The sequence below is a fragment of the Phoxinus phoxinus genome (genome assembly GCF_949152265.1).
Source record: "Phoxinus phoxinus genome assembly, chromosome: 18".
NCBI lineage: Eukaryota > Metazoa > Chordata > Actinopteri > Cypriniformes > Leuciscidae > Phoxinus > Phoxinus phoxinus.
Window position 1 is genome coordinate 4330175 of NC_136893.1, and position 27057 is coordinate 4357231.

The following is a 27057-nucleotide window of genomic DNA, read 5'->3' on the forward strand; positions in this document are numbered from 1 at the left end:
CCGATATGAGACTTGTGCGTCATACATTTCAGTCAGGACAGCCGTCAGCGGATGTTTACCAGTAGAGTAATCCGACTCAGTCTGGCCGTCCCACATGCACACACTGAGAGATAGACCTCTCTTTACCTCTACGTGTGCCATCCCATGACACTATTCCGGACATGACCTCTTTAATGGCATCGAGTCTGTGTTTTAGGGCACTCATAGCAAGTGTTATTTTGCAATCAGAAAAACATGCAAACAATACCAGTGTAAATGTGCACGTGCAAGGTTGCATGTTTGCACATTTGTCCAATTGTGTGTTTGGTTTGTCTCGTCATTCCTCACGTCACATGTTTGCCCAGACTCCATGCTCAGTAATCCCACTCTTTTGCCAATATTTCTGCTCAATCTGGTTTCATCAGGTCAGGATTAGCAGAGATTAGTCAAATGCCCAGCCGCTGCCATGTACATTCAACTCATTCATTAATAATATTAATGTCTCTGTCATCAGAAGGCAGCACATGACATTTCTCTTGCTATCTTTAAAAAAAAAACAACAACAACCCTACATTAAACTTTGGTGTTTTACTTGTGCACCTGCCATGAATGACATGTCTGCTTGTTGAGTGATGGTGTTGTTTTGTAGACTTACATTGAAAGATGGACTCATGCCATATCTAGAGGCCAGAATGTTCTTGCAATTGGGCAGTTTCCAGCATTTTTCCGGAAAACAAATGCCTGGAACACTCTAGCAATTAACTTTTTTGACCATAATTTTAAAATTGTGCTGATGACTTGTGTCCAGCTTTTAGTAAATAATATCCATGACAGCAGAACTATTATCTGTCATTCTAGCAGAGAATGTTGAATGATGGACAATGACTCAGAATAAACTGTGTATGTGAGGAGGTTGTTGATCATCAAGCTAATACTCCAGCTAAGAGGCTTAGTTTGGCCAGAGTGGCGAGTAGGAAACCAATTCTCAAAATTAACTAATTTTTTTCTGGTTAATTTTAACACTATGATAATAACATGCTTCAGGACAATAGAGAGTGACAGGAAACTTGTGATTGTGAAATTTCTTTGAATTGCAAAAATCTCCCTTCCTGTCATTCCAATTCAATTGATTTAGAAATTTGCCCAACCTTGTTGAGCACTACAGCTCAATATATCAGGAATATGCATTAACCACTACGTTTCCTTGTTTTCTTGAGGGAGACTCTTTTTAAGTCATCTGAAATGAAGTTTCATGTATCAAAGTTCGGGAGGAGCATGTTCAGGTAATCATCCAATCAGCGCAAGAAAAGCCAGTATAAATAAAGTCTTCCTTTACCTCCTGTCTCATGACACATTTCTCAGAATCCCGCCACCACCCCATCACCTCACACTCGGCAGGTCTGCTCATAGATGCCCATGATCTATACATTCATAGGGGGAGTACTCTGGGGTCGGGCCGAATTATGAGCTCGGAGCCCTCCCCCGGACAGCAAGCCAAAATACGCATTACATTATTACATCAGATTTCATTAACACGTGAACTCGTGAAACCAGCTTCAGCAGTCATCAGTAAAAAAATGCTCTGATGTCAATAACAAGGTAGTTTCATGAGACACAATCGACAATCCTACCACTTAACTATTGGACATTCTTATAATATAAGCATATCAAATATTTCATAAGTTTGAGACTACTTATAGTCAAGGCGATATATGTGAAAATGATGTTCACTTTTTCATAAAAGCATGAAACTTGTACAGTTTGGAGCCCTGAACATTTTCAGAAATGGAGCCATCGCAAAAAACTGCCATTTTGTGCCATTTTTATGCTTTTCGCCATAACCAAATTATGTATTTTGCATTAGCCTATATCTCCTGAACTAAACATGATAACAAAGAAAATGTGATGTCTACCTCTGTTAATCCAATTTTACACATGACAGGATATTATATTCTCAAAAGCTCAATGTGTTAGATTTTAATTATCAATTTATTTTCTTCTGATTCTGGACTTTTTAACCTCTTTCTTTCTTGAACTATTTTTTCTCTCCCTACTAGAGAATTACACATCTTTAGAAGAGAATATAATGGCCAATGTTAATGTGAAATGACACGAGATTACCTTGAGCAGATGCTGGCACAACCTTTAAAAATAAAGGTTATTTATTTACATTTAGGGTTCTATGAAGAACCTTTAACATCTATGGAACATTTCAAAAAGGCTCGTTAGTCTTTATAGTGAAAAATCTTTCTTTTAGATTGTTAAAATGTTCTTTACACTAAAAAAAATGGTTATTTTAAGGACTGATCACGGAAAGGTTCTTTAAAAGTAGTTCTTTTATGGCATCGCAGTAAAAAAAACCTTTTTGACAGTTTATTTTTAAGAGTGTACCTTGAATTTTCCAAATGGGATGTGGTTCAACATTCTCATTGATTCTGGAACAACATTCCTAACAACTACTATATACAGGCACACTGAACAAAATTATAAATCCAACACTTTTGTTTTTGCCCCCATTTTTCATGAGCTGAACTCAAAGATCGAAGACTTGTTCTATGTACCGTACACAAAAGGCCAATTTCTCTCAAATATTGTAAACAAATCTGTGTTAGTGAACACTTTTCCTTTGCCGAGTTAATCCATCCACCTCACAGGTGTGGCATATCAAGATGCTGATTGGACAGCATGATTATTGCACAGGTGTGCCTTAGGCTGGCCACAATAAAAGGCCACTCTAAAATGTGCAGTTTCATCACACAGCACAATGCCACAGATGTCGCAAGTTTTGAGGAAGCGTGCAATTGGCATTCTGACTGCAGGAATGTCCACCAGAGCTGTTGAATGTTCATTTCTCTACCATAAGCCGCCTCCAAAGGCGTTTCAGAGAATTTGGCAGTACATCCAACCGGCCTCACAACCGCAGACCACGTGTAACCACACCAGCCCAGGACCTCCACATCCAGCATCTTCACCTCCAAGATCGTCTAAGACCCGCCACCCGGACAGCGGCTGCAACAATCGGTTTGCATAACCAAAGAATTTCTGCACAAACTGTCAGAAACCGTCTCAGGGAAGCTCATCTGGGTCTCGACCTGACTGCAGTTCGTCATCGTAACTGACTTGAGTGGGCAAATGCTCACGTTCGATGGCATCTGGCACTTTGGAGAGGTGTTCTCTTCACGGATGAATCACGATTTTCACTACACAGGGCAGATGACAGACAGCGTGTGCGGCATTGTGTGGGTGAGCGGTTTGCTGATGTCAACGTTGTGGATCGAGTGGCCCATGGTGGCGGTGGGGTTATGGTATGGGCATGCGTATGTTGTGGACAAAGAACACATGTGCATTAAAGGTCATGTTTAAAGGTCCTACAGTGAGATCTTTGGAGGGTTGAAGAGCACAGGGCTAACAAATAATGGTCATTTGGATGTTCAGCATGGCTGTATTGTGCCTTCACAATGTCCTTTAAGACACAATGAATGCACTGCAAAAAATGCTTTTCTTACTTAGTTTTTTTGTTCCATTTCCAGTCCAAATATCAAATAATGCTTAAATCAAGATACATTTACTAAAGTAGAAAATTACATAAGATATAAAGTCTTGTTTTTTCTTGAGTTTTTGCTTAAAACAAACAAAATTATCAGCCAATGTGGTAATACAAATAATCTTGTTTCTGTTTGAATTAACATTATTTTTCTTACCCCATTGGCAGATAATTCAGATTTTTTTAAAGCATCAACTCACTTAATTTAGATTAATAATCCCTTTAATTTAAGAATTTTAGATATTTGGACTGGAAACAAGACAAAAATACTGAGTAAGAAAAGCATTTTTTTGCAGTGTGAGGCAGAGAGCTGAAATGTTTTCCCCTTTCTCCTGCTGAGTCTATCCAACACAGTTCTTCAGATGAGATAAAAAGGCACTTTCTATTTTTGAGGCAAGGCAAGAGCTTGTACAGGCATGAATCGGTACAAACAGAGGTTGACCACCAGGTCAAATCATCAACTTCAATCACTCCACTTATTGGCTCTTCCCTGTTGTTTTGTCTTCCCCCTCTTTCTCTACCAAACTTTTAATTATTTTCTCTTGCTTTTTGCTTAGCTTAACTTTCCTAGACTTTGTGTGCCTTCGCTGACCCACATATATGCCTTTTCTCACTCCACGTTCTTCAGATCAGACACAACCAACAGCGCAGCGGACTCATTAGATGGAGTATAACCAATAGAGCTCAGCCAGGTCCATGGGTAAAATATCTAGTCAGCCAGCATGCATTAATGACACAAATCAGTATGTTATATTTCAGATAGACGTTTGCTTGCTGGCATGAGCATAGATAGACCCCAAATGGTCCTCAAGCACCTGCTGTTTGGTTTCTGGCTAGATAAGTGCACTTTTCTAAGTCATAAGTGCATTTTTAGTTTATTTTATTTATATAAATTTGCCCAATGGCATCAATTCTCAATTAAGTATGTGCCAACATCCCTTGTCATGGCCAGCACGCAGTGTTCACTGGTGACAGCCAGGTATCAATAGTGTATTTACCCTAAGCTTTGCATTGTCACTGCTGTTAAATTAAACATAGAGCCAGCCTAACTACGCAATAGTTGAAAATGCCACAAATTAATAAAAATGTCAGCAAAATTCAAGATATGAATCTTCCCTGCATGAGATTTTTTAATTTTTTAATGTTTATATATCATGTGATATATTTGAGCAGTATCACACAAGCTAAAGTGCTGTTTTCCCCAAATATCAGCACTGTTGCAAATGTAATTTTAATATTTACATTTTAATTCAACAGGTCAGTAAACAATAAACAAGTTATCAATGTAACATTTTAAACACACTAATGTTAATTTTGACTGTTTTTGCTCTATTTCACAAACGAAAATAGTTCTGAACAGAGCAAAAAGAGGTGTTTCGTTCATGAATGAAGCAGCTGGTTTGAATAAATCAGTGAATGAATGATTCTTTGACTCACTAATTAAGACTTGCCGCCACCTACTGGCGGTTTCAGTTTCATATAAAAGTATTTCATATAATTTTTTTTTTTTTACATTATTCCTGCAAATGTAATTGCAGTGTCATGTATCTAAATAACAATACAAATAATAAATAGTCATTTCTGTCAGTATAATGCACAACATTACTTTTGCTCGTTTTACAATTTCAGCATTACGCCAACAACAGACATATTTATGTAAATAAATAATATGAAAATAATTTAAAGGTGGTTTATAGTGTGTAACTAACTTATTTGTTTTCTATAGTAATTATGAGAGGGTTGCCCTTTTTCTCCTCACCTGAGCACCTGCTATGTTTGCTTGCATAGCTGATAATGGGTATTATTGGGGACTTGAACCTGGGCTCATTTTCCTCTGGAGTCTGGACCGAAGTGTTGAAGCTGAACTCTGAGGCATGTTGTGTTACTGTGGCAACGCTGCATCAGCTCCAGCAATCTGGATGCTTTAAATCTGGTCGTAATCATAGGCAGAGCACGTATGTCTGTTGTGGAAAACAATGCAGCATTAATATTCCTTGATATACAAACATAAGAAAATATGAAAAAAACAAACAAACATACGCACAAAATCCTTTGTCTTCATTCACAAACCACCCGAAATCCAACTTAACCAGGCGGTACTTGCGCTGGTATAACGTGAGGCTGTTATATTTTAAGGTGCACTATGGGTAAAGACAACAAAATATATAACTAAATTAATTTATTGAGCAAATAAATAAATGAAAATTTATCAAAAACAAACTTCATTATTGAAAAATGCATTATACTGACAGGTAGAAAATGTGAAAACTCACATTGGTTTCTTCTATGACAACTTCTCAACGCATCAACGGTAGAGCGACACCAAACATCCAAACAATTTGAAAATGTTTTTTCTCTTTACCAAGATATAATTAAATGTGATTCTGCGAGCATGCAGCAGATCATATGAGGAAATTAATTGTGTAATATTATGAGAGAAAAGTGTGGTGTACGGAAACTTCAAGGACATTCCTTCTTGTGCTGATGAGTTTTTCTATAGCAGCTCAAACTGTGTCTCTGTTGGAAAATATTATTTACAGATAATATACTATATACATAATATTTGCAGAATTATACTATAAAATATGTTCATATGCAAATATTTCATCATAATAACATAAACATGTTCTTAACACATAGAGTTCTTAATTTACATCTATTTTTATCTATCTATCTATACATCTATTTTTATCTATCTATCTATCTAGTGTGTAGTCATTACAACATGATAAGATGATATGAAAGACAGAAAGTGAGAGTGGATAGAAGAGAGAGACATGGTGATTGATTGTGTGTGTGTGCGTGCGTGCGTGTGTGTGTGCGTGTGCGTGTGTGTGTGAGAGAGAGAGAGAGAGAGAGAGAGAGAGAGAGAGAGAGAGAGAGAGAGAGAGAGAGAGAGAGAGAGAGAGAGAGAGAGAGATCATAAAGAAAGCTCTCAGCATCTCACGTTCAGATGTTCGCGCGTCTTTGACAGTCGTCACATCATTGTTTATAATCTGACTGGAGTAACTCTCAGACGACTAATGACAATCCAGAGGATGTGACAGAGTCTTCAGGCTTTAACAAGTGGCCGGTTGAGGGTTCGAGTCGCAGGCAGCATGGACGCGGATTGCGCGGGATATTACAACGCGGAGAACGTGTTTGTCACCGGCTTCACGTGCCCGAAACCCGACAGCGACGCGCGCGCGATATTCTGCTGCGGGTTCAATGACGTCAAATACTGCTGCGACGATCCCAACAGCTTTTTCCCATATGAATATGGATACATGTGGTGGCTTAGGTAAGACGATATTTTGTGAAACTACTATTTGTTATGGATGCCTAATTTTAAATTATGGTTGACTAACTTGACAATGACAACTTTGTAGTCACCACTAAAAACGTAAACATGAGAGAAATGACAAAGTTTGATGTGATATTGTGTGAAATTATGTTGTCTAAAACACTCTGATTCTGTCTTTACCAAAACATCAACTTAATGTGATTTTTCACTCAAAATTGTCCAAAATTGATATTTACACAAAATTGATTAATTATTTTGTTGAACACATGTTTTTCCATTCTACTAAAGTCGTTATTTATACAGTTAAGCTAAAAATAAAATAAAATGAATGTATAGTAAAAATAAAAATAATACTTGTATAATAATACTAATATCTCCAATAATAAAGGAAGATAAGTCATACATGTTGAAAGACAGTGCTCTTTATTTTTTGAGTGAGTGTACCCTTTTATTGTTATATTTCTCCAATATTGTTATGGGAATGAAATGCCATGTTTTCAGGAGCCATAATGCAGACAAAACATATTTTCAAAAGACAAATTGTTTTAAATTAAAAATTTCAAAAATGAACACTTGAGCAGCAAAACATGAAATGTTAACTGAGAAACTAACATACAAAGACTTGTTTTCATTGAATGTATCTTAGATATAAAAGTGATTTCCTAAATAATTTGTATTCTGCTTCTCTGGAAAATTAATTTTGTTTTAAAGATGTTTACATATTTTTTCAACTGGAAAACAAGACAAAGATACTAATTATAAGAACAGGATTTTCTGATAATGTGTTAAACATAATTGGACATTGACATTTTTGTTAATCAGCGAACATGTTTAATGGGTCCATTGATTGATCAGAAGGAGGGTTGAAGCAATTAAATAGTTTCCAGGAGCAGCAACCAAAAATCGAAGAGAAACTCTATAAAAAAATGTAGACATGTTTACAAAAGAAAATGTCTCAAAAGAGAATAAACTGAGAAGCTGAGAATCTGGATAATACACAAAGGCTTGTTTTGCTTTTCATAATAATCTTTAAGCATGTTTAGATGTTAACAACCTTGAAATAAGACATTGAAATCCTATAAGCCAGGGGACAGGTTTAATTGTTGATTGATCAGATTCATCAAGGTTCCTAATTGATAATTTGATGTGTCAGTAACCTCAGCAAATAGCTTCAGTCAAGTGGTCTAATCACACTCTCAAGTCTTAATTAAGTCTTGATTTGAAGAACACTTTCTGCACAGTCACTTAATAATGACCTTACAAGACTTGAAGTGAGAACAGACACTGTCATGGAAAATGCTATATTTTAATGGTATTAATACCTAAGCTTTGATTGACCGATTAAGCTGTAATTATGACTAATTAATTAATGCAAATTGTTGCACTTTTCGATGCCATCATGTGTAATTAGAATAAAACACAATTCAAGATGCAAGAACTGCATCACTTGTGTACATTGTTCATAGATCCATTATTATGTAAATTGTTGCAATAACTTAAAAGCTGCAATTTACATCAAGAATGGTGAAAATGCATGCATGTTTCTTGAATCGTCTCATTAATATGATGATAAGGACAACCTTTGCAACCTAATCATCAATATTCATGACTGAAGTTTAGTTAAATGCTTGCTTGGGAATTCATGCAAATCACAACACCTGGTTTTATAGGTGGTAGAACACCTTCCATCAGGTGTTAATTATAACTATTGTAGTTGTATGCTCACGGAGGAAAGTTTATTTTTGCTCAAAGGTTGCTTTTTTATACTCGAGAGTTATTGGAGTAATCACTTATGTTTCAAGTGTAAATTGAATCTCTGGTGTGTCTCTCAAAGTTCCTTGATAGAAATCAATAAAAGTAGAGAAAAATCAATTCTTGACATACAGGAAGAGTATAGAACTATAAATTAATTTGAATAGCAGATCATTTTGTCTTGGTGGGAATTCAATGAGAAACTTTGAAGTTCATGCTGAGATATCGGATTGCAGATCTGAGAATGGTTTTGACATTACATACTGAGATCTCTTCTGAAACTCAAGAGGAGACGTGTCAGATAAGTGCTTTTGAAGGAAAATATCTGAGAAGCAAATGTATCCATTTGCTCTGCATTTATCGTAATTGTGGTCTAGAAGAAACATCAGTGATAGTATAAAGAATGTCTCGGTTACTTGTGTAACCCTCGTTCTCCTCGACATGCTCTTGAAGGATGTAGGTGATAAAAATCCAAATGTTCCACTTTGCTATCTTTCTGTCACTCAGGGTAAATTAAAAGCTTCCCTTGTGCCTGCTGTGATGTACTTTTGTGGCTGCTATACTGATCTTCAGGTGATCAGGTCAAGCCGTCTTGCACCACTCTCACAAGGAACTCAGTGATGACTGTTTTCATGCCACCATGACATTTTACAGCATGACATCTCAGAGAAGTCTGTGGACAATCAGTAATAATGGTGATTCACACACAGGGGTTGTTCATGCTGACCCTTTGAAGCTTTATAGAGTTTAAAAAGAGTGTGTAAAGAATCTTGATATCTGTTCCATAATCTACACTCTTAAAAATAAAGGTTCCAAAAAGAACCTTTCAGCGAACAGTTCTAAAAGAACCCTATTTTTATAACATTTTGTGCAATGGGAAGTTGCATATGGATTCCTCATGGAACCATAGATGCCAATAAAAAATCTTTATTGTATTTTTTTGTATAGGTCGCTTTCAATGAGGTGGGGTCCATTGATTTGGTCACCTAGCAACCACCCAACAACGATACGTTTTCCATGTTTTCCATTGTTCAAAAAATGTCTAATGAGCTACTGGTTAGTAATCTAAATGACCCACTGTGGCTCTTTAAGTGCAGTTTCTCCACAGGTGATGCTCTGCTGCTTTTAATGTCTCTGCAACCTCTTCCACGCTAAACAATTAATGCGAAACAATCCATTAACATTAACTGATTTATGTAAGAACTCATTTGCTTTTTTCAAAGCTGGTTATAATTTGTTCTCAGTCATGCAGATGTGCGACAGCACGCTATAATAATCTAAAACAAAGTCATTATCCTTTCATCCTAGGATCTTGTGGGGGAGAAGGATATTTGAAAGGAGTTGTTTGAAAGAGGAAAAACATCTAACCAAATAATGGAATAATTGAAAGTGATAGACTTTTATTTTTTTATTTTTTTGGTGAAAAAACATTTGTGGTTTTGCTAGATTTCTCTGCTCTCCAGCATTGTTGGCCTACATCATAACTTAAATCTATTTCTGACTAAGTGACTTCTATCTCTTGGCATGCAAATCTCACTGGGCAATCTCCATTGGCTCATTTTGCTACCCCTCGAAAGTGATTGGGATCCCAACTTCCCAAGTGAGACCCCAATACGTCAGTACTATTGACGTAACATTAATCGTGACTGACTCGATGGAAACTCTCACTTGTGATCATTGTTTCCTACAGGATCCCATGGCTTAACAGTTAGAAGTGTCCATATCATCCTGGGCTTTCCCAAAAGCATTGTAAACCAATGTAGAGAGGCCATTGTTACCAATGGTTTCTACAATTCATTCATAGGCTTATAATAATGCATTTGGGGAAACACATTCCTGATCAATACATCTGAACAGCAAACATCTTGTTTTCAAACCAGATCTTATACGTTTTGTGTGAATATCACACAAATGTGAACGTTTATTTCAACCCAAAATTAAATGAAAACATCAAGAACCCCCCCCCTCCTCCATTTTTCATGACTTTAATGCAAAATATTCCCATTCTTCAATTTTCATGCATTTTCTTTTTGCAAAACATCAGCCTAATTTCTTTTTTCCTTTTAATTGTGTGGTGAGTCATGGCCTGGACATGCTCTTGAAGGATGTAGCTGATAAAAATCCAAATGTTCCACTTTGCTATCTTCCTGTCACTCAGGGTAAATTAAAAGCTTCCTTTGTGCCTGCTGTGATGTACTTTTGTGGCTGCTATACTGATCTTCAGGTGATCAGGTCAAGCCGTCTTGCACCACTCTCACAAGGAACTCAGTGATGACCGTTTTCATGCCACCATGACATTTTACAGCATGACATCTCAGAGAAGTCTGTGGACAATCAGTAATAATGGTGATTCACACACAGGGGTTGTTCATGCTGACCCTTTGAAGCTTTATAGAGTTTTAAAAGAGTGTGAAAAGAATCTTGTGATATGTTCCATAATCTACACTCTTAAAAATAAAGGTTCCAAAAAGAACCTTTCAGCGAACAGTTCTAAAATATTTTTTTTTTACTTGGTGTGAAGAACATTTTATGCAATGGAAAATTGCATATCGATTCCAATAAAAAATCTTTATTTTTATTTTTGTATAGGTCGCTGCTTTCAATGAGGTGGGCTCTATTGATTTGGTCACATAGCAACCACCCAACAACGATATGTTTTCCAAAATGTAGCACTGCTAGTTTGACCATTTACTGGTTAAGTAGTCTAAATGACCCACTGTGGCTCTTTAAGTGCAGTTTCTCCACAGGTGATGCTCTGCTGCTTTTAGTGTCTCTGCAACCTCTTCCACGCTAAACAATTAATGCGAAACAACCCATTAACATTAACTGATTTATGTAAGAACTCATTTGCTTTTTTCAAAGCTGGTTATAATTTGTTCTCAGTCATGCAGATGTGCGACAGCACGCTATAATAATCTAAAACAAAGTCATTATCCTTTCATCCTAGGATCTTGTGGGGGAGAAGGATATTTGAAAGGAGTTGTTTGAAAGTGGAAAAACATCTAACCGAATAATGGAATAATTGAAAGTGATAGACTTTTTGCTGGAAAAACATTTGTGGTATTGCTGCTCTCCAGCATTGTTGGCCTACATCATAACTTAAACCTATTTCTGATCATTGCTTCCTACAGGATCCCATAACCTATTTATAACCTCTTGAATCTCTCTCTCTTTCTTTGTCCTTCAGTTTGGGAGCTCTGGTTGGTTTGTCTATAGCTGCTGTGGTGCTGCTAGCCTTCATCATCACTCTTTGTGTGCTTTGCTACCTGTTCATCGCCACTAAACCCCGAGGGTTGGACAACGGACTGCCTCTAAGAGCTCCAGGTATGAATACATCTTCAACAATTTCTATTAATGAAAACATCTTGAGATGCAAGAAAGGAGCTCAGGACTTTAATCTCATTCATAGTGTATTTTTACACAAATTTGTTTTGAGTTTGGGTTTATTTGTTTGATGTGAAAAATTAATTATATTTATAACTGGTAAGCTTCCTATTAACTTAGATTAGTTCTGTCATACTACAGTCAACATCTGAAGTGGATCAAAACCTTTCATCAAAGTTATACATGAATTTTGAACAATAACCGTTCTTGTCTTAGGACAACTTTGATGAACTTTTTTGATCCACTTCAAATGATGACTACTGTATTATTTGTTTGTTCGGTGTATAAATAGAAAAATCCAAATGATTGTGAATGTATCGATTACATTCAGGTGCATACACGAATCAGTCATGAAAAAATACTCTCAGGCAGACAAACAATCTTTTGCACATCCATTTGATGGCATCTGTCATATTTACTTAAATTAAACTTAAAAAATTAACATTTTACTTAAATTTACGTAAATACAGTGAGTAAATGGATGAATATGTAATGGGGTAATGTGCATTATCCTTCTTTTTTGTACATCTATGGGAAATAAATAAACATAAACTATTAAAGTCCCCCTGTGGTGAAAATCAAGCTTTTAATGTTTTTTATATGCCTATAAATGTGGTGCTTTTAATATGCTTTAAGACAAACCATGTGCAAATTCATAAGTCGACAGCATTGCTGAGTGTTTTGAGCACTCCTTAAAACTGCAGTGAACCAAAGACAGTCTCAAAAACACAGTTTGAAATCGCTGGTGTTTCTGATGTCACAAACTACCTTGTAACCAATCAGATCAACGTGTGATCGTCAACCAGTGGATCTCTGAGCTGTGTGAGTGAGTGGAGGTGGTGAGAACAGTCATAATACAAAACTATATGACCCCAGAATGCTACGATTGAACAATCCGAGTCAGTAATTGTAGAGATGTGTTTAATAAGTTTTGCCTGATGTTCGCATTTATAGAGCATTTTGTGGCAGAAAGTGGCCGTTCTGCTGTAGCAGTTTGGAAACTTGTTTCTGTCACAGAATTAAAAAAAATAATAATAATTGCGTTTATATCTCGAAATACTGACTTTGTGAGTTATAAAATCATAAATGCAACCATGCGTCTGTGTTTAGCTTGAAAGGCCGTCTTTGACGACGGTATTGTATAAAAATAAAGACATCTAAAGGAACAAGAAGACAATTTCTCACCCGTTTTTCTCCATTTGCCACCATAGTGCAGTGAGGTAACCGTGACGTCTACTCCCAAATGGTCTATTGATTATAATCTATTATAGCCAGTTTGTAGGCTCTTTCACATCTGCTTGGATTGCATGATCTGAAGACACACCCCCCCCCCCCCCCCCCCCCGGCTATTTCCACATCACATTTTACATTTGCGTCATCAATATTAGTAACACCATGAGTTCTAGCAGTAGCTAGGTAACAACCCAAGAGAAGTTGCCAAAAATGGAAAGTGAGGTCACTTTCTTACTCTTGTTTTGGCTGCACTATATATGAGTTTTAAGTATAAAACGCACTGAACTACGCTTGCATGCTTCTGTCTTTGATGTTTCTATAGACACAAGGGGTGATTATCATCGATAGTGGTGCATTTATGCAAAGTTAGGATGGATTGTTTTAAGTCTTTATTGCAAAGGCCACCATTTTCAAACGTCAGACTCAAATGTGGTTCTTTTGTTGACATTTTTTTATGTTTTTACAAGGCTTGAGCAACATAACAAACATATTGAAGCTTATCTGGCGACGCTTTCCCCAATAACAGTTCAATAACAGTTCAAAAGCTTGTTTTGTGTGAGAAAATGTTTCATACATCCCAAACCTGTCGGCTCAGGAAGGAAACGAATCAAAGAAAAGCTATAGATATTCAAGAGAGCTCATGTAGGATGTGCTGCAAATCTCTGGCAGTGTCAGGTGAATAGATGACTTGCTGTAAGTTCAGTAAATCAGTCCAAAGAGCTGCAGAACCAAGCAATCACATTAATTATTGACAAAGCTATATTTGCATAATCAAGTACCGGTAGCTTTCTGAAGTACAACGTTGAAGTGGTTGAAAAGAACAGCTGGAGGGGGTTTTCAGACAAAACATGAACATTAACAACCCTTTTCTCTGACTTATAGACGGCATGAGACTTGCAGTTTATTTGCAATGCATTTCTGCCTTGGTTGCATCAGCAGAAAATCATGTGGATTTTTGCTGTAAGAAATCTAGCCTCGCACACATGAAACTCAAACTTCACAAATATAGATACATACAGTAGTGGACAGGAGTGATGTCCATCTTCACCTTTTATTCAAATATTATTAAAAAAGTGATTATGTCAGCATATTGTGTAGTTGTTCTTGGAGTCGATTGTTTTATTTGTGATGACGAAGAAACAAAGAAATTATGAACAGAAATGCAAAAACAAGAGAGAATAAAATTGAAAAAAATCTCTCTCTCTCTCTCTCTCTCTATTTTGTTTTCGCATAAAAATTTCTAGTTTTTTTTTTTTTTGCATTGTGATTTATATTCGTGACAATTAAAAACATTAATCCAAATTAGCATCCAGTGTGTTTGTCATTAAATCCAACAAGACTCGAGGACCTACGGCTGTAATTTATCATTTTACGGTAACACTTCATCATAACTTTTATCAAGAACATCAGTTACATTATAGATTTCTTAACAGACCATTAAATAGATGATCATTTAAGTTCTAGTTAATGACATTTTATATACATTCTTTGAGTGCTTTCATGAAAATGTCACAATGCACAAAAAAAAAAAAAATCTTAAATGTGTGTTTCTGACCGGTTCAGCACCAAGATAAAGAGCTCAGAATCTGTGCACGTAATTTAGGTCTATATAAACAATATCCACAGAAGGCTTAATGAGCAGGAGAGTCGAGATCTGAAAATTAAATGCTTCAGAGAAGAGAGGTTTAATGAGACAATCGGAAAACATCAGCTCTTTGTGTTGAGCGGTAATGTTCTCTAAAGACCTGAAGGGTTATAATTACTCCTGTTAACTCATTATGAGAACACATGTTTCTCTACATACTAAAATTAAGTGTCAACTCATAATAACTACACAAATTATGAGAGCTAAAAATGAAGAGAGTCCAATAATACAACACGACAACGTTGTGAAGTATGCAATTTATCACATAGTGATAACCACACATTAGACATCTCTTCTGTTCACCAAGGCTGCATTTATTTAACTGGTTAAATAAAAATATTAACTGGTTTCTGTTGTAATATATTTTGAAATTCCTGAATTTTTAGGATCATTACTCCACCCTTCAGTGTCACATGATCCTTCAGAAATCATTCTAAGTTAACTTCTTATTATCAATGTTGAATATCGGTTTAGCTGCTTTGGTTTAAACATAAACGTTTGTTTTTCTTCTAATAAATGCAGCCTTGGTGAACAGAAGAGATGTCTAATATATATATATATATATATATATGTAAAACATATAAAATATATAATAAATGCTGTTCTTTTTAACTTTCTATTCATCAAAGAATCCTGGAAAAAAAAAATCCTGGACTTTTTTTTTTTTTTTTTAATTGCAGTTTCCACAAACATACAGTATAAAGCAGCACAACTGTGTTTAACATTAATAATAATAAGAAATGACACTGATGATTGGATTAATGATGCTGAAAATTCTGCTTTGCATCACAGGAATAAATTTCATTTTACAATATATTACAATAGAAAATGGTTGTTTTAAATTGTAGTTGGCTAGTATTTTTACAATATTACTGTTTTTAATGTATTTGTATTAAATAAATGCAGCATTGGGAAGATTGAGAGACTATACTTTCAAAAACCTTAATGTTTCCAAGCTTTTGACCAGAAGTGTAAGTGCACAGTTAAGCAAGTTCTCCCCCAAGATTATCGTTCCTGTAATGGTAAAAATAATGTCTTATAACGTTAAATACACCATTGTAGTATTTCTTGAATTTAATTGTATTACTTAAAATTAATTATATACTGAAAAACAATATTAAAATGAGAATCATTATCTGCAATAATGAGATTTTAAAAAGTTCAAAATAAACATCTGGATGCATTACAGTAATGCAAATGTGCTTAAATGTAATGAAACTAATGCAAAGCATCGAAATGATGCATTAAATGCCAAACACCAGCAATGCCAAATAGGACAGCCTGGAGGTAGTGTTAAAGGGATAGTTCACTTTGAAATTAAGTTTTGGTATGTTTTATCTTACCTGAAGTGCATCCAAGATGTAGGTGCCTTTGTCTCCCCAGTAGTTTCAATGTTGATATTTTTAGGTCAAACCGTTCTTGTCTGTCAGTCATATAATGCAGGTATATAGGCACTGTCTCCAAAAGCATGCAGAGATGTCTCTAATAGCATGCGGAGAAAAATCTAAATAAAAAAATTCCCCATCGTAAGTTCACATTGATGGCCTAAGACACGAAACAAGCGGTTTGTGTGATAAAACCAACAGTATTTATATAGTTTTTATCTCTTTTACACAACGACGTCCAAGTCCAAGTGATCTGTTTACATAGTCTGCGTAAGCGCCGGAATGCTCCAGAAGTGATCTCCCGGATGAGTTCGCGCGAGCTTACATAAATTTATTTTTTTACATTGGTTTAAACATCCCGGATAAGTGCAAACTAGCACCAATTCTATTATCCGTCCTACCTACAATCTGTTCTGTGCATAAGTTCTGGTGTAAACAATGAGTGACGTACACGCGCGAGAGATCACTTCCGGCGCTCTACGGCGCTTGCGCAGACTAAGTAAACAGATCACTTGGACGTCGTTGTGTAAAAGAGATAAAATACTGTTATAAATACTGTTGGTTTTATCACACAAACCGCATGTTTCGTGTCTTAGGCCATCAATTTTTCTCTGTATGGTATTAGAGACATCTCTGCATGCTTTTGGAGACAGTACCTATATACCTGCATTATATGACTGACAGACAAGAACGGTTTGACCTAAAAATATCAAAATTGAAACTACTGCGGAGACAAAGACACCTACATCTTGGATGCACTTCAGGTAAGCTAGAAAATAACAGAATTTAATTTCAAAGTGAACTATCCCTTTAAACTTCTCTACCAAAAATTACAATCTATTAATCCACCTCTGGTTTTAGTTGCGGTTGCATCTTGACCATACAAGCAAAGTTTGCAATTAGTTAACCAAATTCATGTGCTAATGCTGCCTGTACTTTGATGACAGCAGGCTTTTTTTCTTTTGGCTTTAAATAGTTTGTTGGCATGAACTTTAAAGATTCAGAGAGGCAATTGATGAAACGTGAAAAATAGAAAAACGGAAGAGAAAGTTCCGGATCCAAACAATTATATTCACAATGTGTTTCGAATATACTTCACCTAGCATTGAACAAGTTGTGGAAAGAAATTCAATGCCTGCATGTGTCCTTGTGTGTCTTTTGTTCAACAACTGCTGGAAATGCCAATAACTCACGACAAGAGAAATACAGCAAACATCGAACGCAATTCATTGTCTTATTTATCATGAGACATTTCAGTCAGATGAGACACGTCTCAAATGTTGGGAATTGCAGTTGGTCCACCTAATTAAGACATATAAATTATCATACATTAAATATAATTATAAACTCTTATAAGAAAAGGTTCTATATGGAACCTTAAAGGGTTCTTTCATGCGCTTCATATATAGAACCTTTTTGGGGTTCCATCATGGGATCATTTTATGGATTTCGTTTTTTATTTTATTTTTAAGATTAATTGAAATCTTTATTTCGAACATAAGAGAAGAAGAAAAAAATATATAAAATAAGATACAATAATGTCCAAAACATTAAGAGAAGAAAAGAAAATATATATAAAAGCAGTAAACAAAGTATCCTTACTTTCCTGTGTGAACATACTTCTATCTCATGTGCGAAAATGAGTAGGAAGAAGTACAACTTATGTACTCCTACCCCTTTAATTCTTACATTCCTTTAATTAATTAAATTTTTATGTTATTATTATTATTTTGTTATCTGCATCTATACACATATACATACCTATATACACATATACATACACTTACATACATACATACATACATACATACATACATACATGTAGTTTTAATTCGGTATTTTATTTTTATGAAATTTTACAAATTAAACAGCTCATAACATACTTTATCACTAGATAAAAATCTTTAAATAGCCCATTGAAATAAACATGAACGTATTATGCAATCATTTTTGACAATTCTCATAAACTTATTAATGGTTTGAATTACCTCTTTGATGGTTTGACCTCTAACATCCATAACCATTGCACAAAAAGGTTCTTTATAGTGGAAAAAGCTTCTTTAAATTATTAAAATGTTTTCTGCACTTAGAAAAAAGGGTTCTTTTAAGAACTGATCCCTGAAAGATTCTTTGGGGAACCAAAAATTATTCATATATTGGCGCTTTTCCATTACCAGTACCAGCTCGACTCGGCTCGGCTCGCGTTTCGCTCCGTTTTCCATTGCATATAGTACTTCCACAATAGTACCTGGTCGTCATAGCGACGCGACACACACCCGCGACCCACACACACAGGACAATGGAGGAAGTCGAGTGTATGCTGTTTTACATAATATTAGTAATGGGTATATCACGCAATCTCTGGCAAAACTATTAAAAAATGCCGGGGTTATTCAGGATACTCCGTCTGGCGCGTGCAATAATGACTCAGTGAATAGTGACGATTATCTCTGACCAATCAGTAGTCTGCCGTGTGTCACGTCACAGTTTAGTATCGCCTCAGCTCGCCTCGGCTCGCTTAGAACCTCGCTGAAGGTGATACGAAAAAAAGTACCAAGCAGGTACCGGTACAACTTTTACACAGTGGAAAACCAAACAAAGGCGAGGCGAGGCGAGGCGAGCCAAGGCGAGCTGGTCAGGGTTCCAGGTTTCTTCAAGTTAAATTCAAGTCTTTTTAAGACCTTTTTAAGACCATTTATGTAAAAAATTAATACCTATTTCACGTCCCTACCAGCAAAGAAAAACAAAATCCTTGAACTTGTGTTCATTTATTTTTCAAATGTGGAATGGGTAAAAGATGATAAGCCAAGCAGGTGTGAAAAATAATACTTAGCTTTATTCCATGCTGGGAATATGGGGAACTGGGAGACCCCTGAACAATAAACATCGAAAATCAGAACTCAACAATAAATGAAATTGTCTGTGAAAAATACAATACGGAGAAGTTACATACAGCACAATTTTTAAGACCCAGACATCAAAATTCAAAACTTTTTAAGGTCCATCCATCCATCCATCATAATAAATTCAATGCTTGTAAGGCTTTTTAAGACCCCGCGGGAACCCTGCTGGTACTGTGCAGTGGAAAAGCGCCATATGAGAGGGTTGTCAAATTCAGTTCCTGAAGGAAAAACCTTGCGATGTGTTTAAATGGAAAGCTCTAAGCCCTTGATCACTTGAAATCCACAATGAAGCTAATGTATTATTTTGGAATATATATTTGTTTTATGCACCATTCTATAGGCCTGTATGTTTGCTTGGGCTGTTGGAGAAAATGTTAAAAAAATTGTACACAAACAAAAAAAGATAACAATACAGTAACAATAACACTCAGCTTAAGAGACACTCTAAGAAAAAAAGGTACAAAAGCTATCACTGGGGTGGTATCCTTTCAAAAGGTACACCTTCGTACCCAAAGAGTGCATATTAGTACCTCAAAGGTTCATTCAGGTACATTTCAGTACATAAATTATACATATTAGAAGATTTTAAAGGGTACCTCGTGTAGTTACATCGTGTACTAAGACCGACAGAAAATTAAAAGTTGCGATTTTTTTTTAGGCCATTTTGACCAGGAACTATACTCTCATTCCTGCGTAATAATCAAGAAACTGCTGCCGTACCAGCAGCGCAATGATATTACGCACATAATTTCCAGTCACTTACCGAGCTGGGCGCTGCGTAATATCATTGCGCTGCTGGTACGGCAACAGTTCCTTGAGTATTACGCAGGAATGAGAATATAGTTCCTAGTCATATTAGCCCAGAAAAGCACAACTTTTCATTTTCTGTCGGTCTTAGTTCACGATGTAACTACAGAAGAGTCAAGTTTTAAATAGGAAACATATTGAAACTCTTTGGTAATTTTTTTGAGAGAGATGCTAACGGTCTAATCAGATTCAATGATCTATGCTAAGCTATGCTAAAAGTGCTATCGCCAGACCCAGAGATCGGCTGAATGGATTCGAAAGCGGTAAAACTCAACGGTTTAACTCTAGGAGAGATCTATTTCCAAAAAAATAGGTGTGTTCCTTTAATATAGATGTCTTAACTAATGTCAGTAGTCCGGGAATATTTTAAAACGAGCCGTTCATTCATAAATATGCAAGATCGCTGTGAAAAATACAGACCGGAACGCCAAAAGACAACGAGCGCAGCGCTGAGAAGGGGCGGGGCTACGTGAGGTCTATAGAAGCGGAGTTTGACACGTGTATGACATCGCTGGGAAAAACCCCATTTGGAATCTTTATTTTTAAGTGTATATAGAACCTTTTTGGCATTAAGTGTTCATTAAAATTCAGTCAAGAACCCTAGGGTTTCGTTCCATATGCCTTTTTTATATCGTCATATTGTGATAATGAGAGAGGTGTTGTGAAATAAAAGCACTTTTCCCTTGTGCCAAATCACAAAAAGATCAATGCATTCGACTTGTTTTTCTAAGCCAGAGTGTTTGCATTGATTGATTGCTAAGGCAGGTCAAAATTAAACTGCATGTTGTGCAACCCATCCTTCACCGTTTGTGCTAGATGCATGATACCTCAAATTGTACAGACTTTTTTTTTTTTTTTCAGGTGGACAGTTAAAAAGCCCCACAGATTTGCATTGAAGGAGGGACTGAGCCACATATACAGATTTTGGTGTGAACTGTGTTGACTTGGACAAATAAGAAACCACATTGAACATTAGAAATCCTACGAAAAGCACTGCAAAAAATCCCTCATTCAGATGAAAGAAGAGGATGGTCTTACATCCCCACCGCCTCCATTTATTCTCGTCATTCTCGCACCGTTCTGTGACACAAACAAATAACTGCAGTGTCACGTCTTCCCGTGGCTTTTAGCGTCTCGTGTTTTCTTTGTAGTTGTGCTCAAATTCTGCAAGAAGACCCAAAACATCAAATTATATTATTTTACTGAGACCCCATCAATGACTTTTTTTTTTTTTTTTAGCATGAAACGGATTTCATAGATCTACAAAACAATGTGTAAAGGCATTGCAGGGGTTGTTTCTCTTTTCCTTTTCTCTTTTTAAAACTTCATCTCTCTCCTCTCCTTTGACTTTTCTTTGTCTGCCACACAAACTTGAGTTTCTGATTACAATTCTTGCTTTTAACTACATAAAATATGGTTTCTGGGTTAATAGATGAGTTTTCATCGGTTTCCTTTTAGAGAATGATCTCTTCAGAAATGCATCATGTATACATGCCACTTTTAATTTGTGTGTGTTTTGAAGAATTACATGAATTTGATCAGTAATCTACACAGCTCTTCTGTTCTCACATCTCTCTTTTCTTCTGTCTCCATAACGTACAGACAAAATCACCACTCGTATTATGTTTCTGATACATCATGGGCTTTGATTCTTCAGTATTTGTTAAAGAGGATTTTTAACATGTTCATCTTTCTTTAGTGTGTAATGTTGTTGTTCGAGGATGAAAAAGCTCTGTAAAGTTCCTCCAGCGGGAGTTATTCTCTATATCAGTCTCAGTGTTTCTGAACTCCCTGAAACACCTCCATTGTTGAGGTTTCTTCCGGGAATGAACACGTCACAATATTCCTAATTTAAATAATTAATACGCAGAATAAAGGGGCGGGGCCTGGTTGAGTTAGTTAGTAGTGTGTTGAAACTGGCGGTTATGGTAAGGGGCGGGACATTTCCTAAACACACTTGAAGCGCTTGACCAATCACAACACACCGCTCCAACTGACCAATCAGAGCACAGTGTGTTTTTTAGAAGGAGGAGCTTCATAGAGACAGGAACTAAACAGAGTGTTACTGACAGACTGGGAAGAGAGGAGCCGCAACAATGGAGAATATGGGGAAAAATTATGTTTTTTTTGTTTTTTTTTTTACATTTAAGATTTAAAACCTGTTCTAGAGCCCAAAAACTAAATCAATACTTTGAAAAAGGGCATAATAGGGCCTCTTTAAAATCGCAGTCTTTTTTTTATTTTTATATGATGCTTATCTCCAGTCCAGTGTTGCTGCAATATCTTCAGTGATTTGTATACTGAAGTGGTTTTCTTTTGGGTGAATTAATCTTGCATATGTGACCTGAACAAGCAGATAACTTATAACTTATGGTTGGTCACGTGGCATCATGCATGCGTCACCATTTTGTATGTGAGAGCTATTTGCAATTGTTCTTTTCATAATTAAATACCAGTAGATGTTTTTCTGTTTAGTATCATATTTGATATTTCAAAGATTGTATGGCTCATATAGTATATGATATGATTAAATATCCATCTATTCAGTCAAAAAAACAATAATTTCCATCAGATTTTAATGTTAAGTTAGTCACATTTTTTTATTTTTTTATTTATTGCTCTAATGTGTTAGACTGCTTTTTTGGCAAGGTCTCTCTTTTACTTTGTTTTAAAGGACTTAATTCAAGTTTAAAAAGTTAATAAAACTATTTTTTTTAAATTCCATCATCGTTTTCCCCTTTTTGTGCATGTTATGTTGTCTCATAAAGCAAAAAAATAATCTTTCATTGGTTCACCTTGTGCATTTGTAGCATTTTTCCAGACTTTCTAAAACAAGGTTTCAATGCAGCAAAGTATTTCTCCTACAAGATTCACTGTTGAACTTTGAAAGTTTGAAAGATGAAAGTTACAGTGAACATAAAAGAAGGTCCCTTCACTCATTTGTGAGTGTCTGTACTGCAGAGAGATCAATTGTGATCCAGCAGGAGTCTTTATGTTACACTATACACAGGAAAATACCTGTCTGAGAAAGTGGGATTAATATTTGATACACAAGTTTCAAAGGCTGATCCATCAGGTTTTTGATGAATGTTTATTTGTCAATCATCACTGTTGCATTGCTTTCCAGTTTTTATTATAGGAAAAACATAGAGATTTCATCATAAAACTGTGCATTTAAATAGACATATTCATATTTAATATTATTATTAGGACATATAAAGTGATGACTGATATTCATATGCATTTAATGTATAAGTAGTCTCCTATACTGTTATAAACTGCATATTTTTGCTCAGTTTGAGCCCCTTTTGCCATAGCCATACAAGCTTTGATATATCAAATATGATACTCAACAAAAAAAAACATGGACATTTGGAAAAAATATATTTTCTCTAAAGGTTCAATAAACTCTTCCATTTCGAAAATAATGTCTGACTATTATTTCCTACATCACTCTTTACAGGGTTAATATGACTGCAAATCAGTGCAACATTTTCCTGTCTTCCGTTTAGCAGGTGCTTTTATGCAGAGAGTCTGACTAATGAGAACAATACGAGCGGAAGGGATTCATACAAAGAAGAAAACAATACAAGTGAAACTATTGTTTTGTGAAACTGTGAAACAGTGCTGTTGTCACATGATGATTGTTTTGTCCTGACAGTCAGATTAAATTAATATTATATTCATGTAATAGTTAAAAAATAGCAGGTTATATATCCTGTCAGTCAAAAGGGGGGCGAAAAAATGCGTCGGACTGAAGCGTGTGAAGAAAATCTCTTGTGTTGAATGTAGGGCTGTCAAAGTTAAATCGGTAATATATATTTTAAATAACGATGTTAAAGCAGGCTCTATTTGAACCTATGAATGGTTGTCAGGTCCTCATATTTTCCCTACACCAAATATTATTTGCCTCTGCGCTTTTCTTACTTCTGATAGAAACAAAGTTTTACCTTTCAAATCCTATCCATTTAATCAGGAAGTTCAAAAAATAAATGACGTTTGGATGCTCTTCAATGTGATGTGACCGATCACAGCGCTTCAATTCAAGCAGTAGCGCATCTTTTCTTCCACTTTAATTCAAGTTATAGCAGGAAAAAAACGTGTATGTTGAAAGCATAGACTGTAAAATAATAAGGATGTAGTGTCCGTGACGTCACCCGTAGGTTTCTGAAGAGCATTTTTGAACCCCTAAAGTGGGCAGAGCCGGTCGTCGCCATCTTAGTGTTGTGATGAACTGAACATGTGCAAAAAGGCTGGATTAGCTGAGGTCATGTGACGGCTAACAGACAGCAGACAAACGGCTAGTAGAGACATCAGCTGCATATCCACCTGTCACTCAAGTGGCCACGTCCTTAATTATGCAGAATTTTAAGGCTTAATATAATTTAAACGGATGAGTTATAAAAAAAAGTCTCCCCCTCACAGTTGTCTTGAAGGGCAAAATTAGCTGTATAGACCAAAACCACTTTTTGTAGCAGGTTGTAAACACATTAGTTTCTGCTGTAATTTGGGCACTGGGGGTTAATGGATGGAATCGAGTCTCTTTTGCAGCCTGTCTCTAGTGGCTAGTTGATGAATTGCAGTTTAAGTCTCTTTCAAAGAGAGAGACTGGAAGGTTGCCACTTGGTTGAAAGATACGGCGGATTATCAAAAGGGCTGAAGACCCAGCTAGGAGGGGGGATCGTGATTGGCTATCAAGGGAATGAAAAGTAGGCCTGAATTAACTGGCCAATTGGGAGCAACTGAACTTTTCCCGGTGGACCAATCATCAAAACCTCATAAGACCCCCACATATTGAATGCCGTTGTTTACTGGAGCACATGGGATAAACACTAAAAGTCATGTGATGCTACTGGATTAAACCGCGCAGCTCTACTACGTAGCACTTGATCGACACTTTCATTGCTCGATAACCAGCACAAGTCACTTGATCCATTGTAATATTATTATTGTTGTTGCAGAAACCATAAAATCATGGTAATGGGGAGCTTTTTTTTTTTTTTTGCCTGTGTCATGATCTCACAGTCAAACTCTGGATCCGAAAGAGTAACTTTTCATAACAAATGAGGATTGTTCTTGTGTGTAGATATTTTCAGTTGTAATAAACTTAAAATTATTAGTTCACTTCAGAATTAAAATTTCCTGATAATTTACTCACCCCCACGTCATCCAAGATGTTCATGACTTCTTTTTCTTCAGTTGAAAAGAAATTAAGGTTTTTGAGGAAAACATTCCAGGATTTTTCTCCATATTGTGAACTTCAATGGGATCCAACGGTTTGAAGGTCTAAATTGCAGTTTCAGTGCAGCTTCAAACACGGTCCCAGCCGAGGAATAAGGCTCATATCTAGGCAAACCATCATTATTACGTAATGTGTGGCGCATTGCAGAGCTAGTGCTAGACGAGCATTTGTGGTTAAAAAATATTTGTTTTTTTAATGTTTTTTTTTAGAAAATGACAGATGGTTTGGCTAGATAAGACCCTTATTCCTCGGCTGGGACCGTGTTTGAAGCTGCACTGAATCTGCAATTTGGACCTTCAAACCGTTGGACCCCATTGAAGTCCACAATATGGAGAAAAATCCTGGAATGTTTTCCTCAAACCTTAAAGGGATAGTTTACCAAAAAATGAAAATTTAAGTTAGTAAAGACATCGTTAAAATAGTCCAAGTGACTACAGTGGCTCAACCTTAAGTTTATTAAGTGACGAGAATACTTTTTGTGCGCAAAAAAAACACAAAAATAATGCCTTTATTGACCTATTCAATTTCTTCTGTGTGGGCCTCTGAGTGAGTTCACGTAGTGAAAACGTACGTCAAAACGTAGGCTCACTATTGGCCGACGCTGGTCATGTGTGTGATGCTGGCCAATAGTGAGTCTACGTTCATTCTGACGTACAACCCATATCATACAGTGTATTTTGAACGTGTCCTTGTAGACGAGCGTCGCTGTGGATTTTGCTCACACGTGCCTGCGGGTTTTGCGCACGACTCACGTTTTCTCCAGAAATTTTTTAATGTTGTCTGTGTTGTGTTTCTCAGGATCTGGGGCCAGTCCTCAGGAGGGTCCGAGCCAAGCCAGCGCGCCGTCGGGACCGCAAGGTTTCCGCAAGCATTTCCTAAGAGGCAAACTAGACTGTGACAACCAGCCGCCGGATCCGGACCGGCTGTTCCAGCGCTGCTTCATGGCTACGGTCACCACCATCAATGTAGAGGGACCTTCATAAAGCCCTGAACGACATCACCCAGGAGTCCTTTCAACGGCTTTAGCCAATCATCATGCGACTGATGGAACATTTTCAACGATTCTGGTTTGAGGTCTTGGATGCTGTAGCACAAACTGAATGAAATCAATGACAAATTGCCTCAAACCTCTTAGTAAAAAATGAACTATCATTTAGTTTACCCTCAAACCATATGCTTTTCATCTGCTCATTAGAGCTGCACACGGGCTCTTTGGGTTTGTTTTTGAGGCAAGAAACTAATTAAACCATTCACATGAATAAAACAATTCATCAAGACTTCAGTATCAGTATTCAGAACGGTAATTTACTGCTTTAAAGAAATAATAATGCTTTTGGTGAAGCAGTTTTAGTCTCCGCAGCTGAACCAAAGACGGAATTGAACTCAAAGAGTTTGTTGTTCCCGAATCCTGAGAATTACAATAAACCATCTATCTCTCAAACTGGGTTTTTAGAGCGTATACACCAGCACGTTCCTCCTTGGCCTCCGTCCTAATGGTGTCTTTAAAACAGCTTTGAGTGGTGTTTGAAAAATTAAGGGTTCATAACCTGCAAGAGTCAGTCATTTGCCTGTTTGAGACACACTATGTGCGGTCAAAGGCACTTTTCAGAAAGTTGAAGCTTTCAAAACCAGCAAGTTGGGGTTGTCAAATCTACTAATCACGATTAATCAGTTCTAACATAAAAGTTTGTGTTTATATAATGTGTGTGTGTGTGTGTGTGTGTGTACTGTATCTGTGTGTATATATATGTATATATATATATATATATATATATATATATATATATATATATATATATATATATATATATATAATACACACACACACACACACATATGTGTGTGTGTGTATATAAAATGTATGTGTACTGTATGTGTGTGTGTGTATATATATATACAC

At 36.3% G+C, this 27057-nt stretch overlaps 2 protein-coding genes across 2 annotated transcripts in view; one reads left to right on the top strand and one right to left on the bottom strand.

The window, feature by feature from the left end:
• slc1a7b (solute carrier family 1 member 7b) overlaps positions 1-6610 on the bottom strand; it is a gene marked incomplete at its 3' end in the record, with an annotated part of 48048 nt that extends 41438 nt beyond the window's left edge. Inside the window, exons 1-2 of the mRNA XM_079588839.1 lie at positions 6471-6610; positions 5283-5484 (exon numbers count right to left, since the gene is read on the bottom strand). The remainder of the gene's footprint in view (positions 1-5282; positions 5485-6470) is intronic.
• LOC306985737 (protein shisa-like-2A) lies at positions 6284-26789 on the top strand. Its single transcript, XM_079588338.1, has 3 exons — positions 6284-6803; positions 11746-11882; positions 25956-26789. The coding sequence occupies exons 1-3, from the start codon at positions 6622-6624 to the stop codon at positions 26138-26140; spliced, it is 504 nt and encodes a 167-aa protein (XP_079444464.1). The 5' UTR covers positions 6284-6621; the 3' UTR covers positions 26141-26789.
• Positions 26790-27057: the final 268 nt, after the last annotated feature.

What these genes read in the sequence shown, in the direction of transcription:
- LOC306985737 (XM_079588338.1), top strand. Translation starts at nt 6,622, where the DNA reads ATGGACGCGGATTGCGCGGGATATTACAACGCGGAGAACGTGTTTGTC. An exon ending in GGATACATGTGGTGGCTTAG is followed by an intron (nt 6,804 to 11,745) that starts GTAAGACGATAT and finishes TTTGTCCTTCAG; the next exon opens with TTTGGGAGCTCTGGTTGGTT. An exon ending in ACTGCCTCTAAGAGCTCCAG is followed by an intron (nt 11,883 to 25,955) that starts GTATGAATACAT and finishes TGTGTTTCTCAG; the next exon opens with GATCTGGGGCCAGTCCTCAG.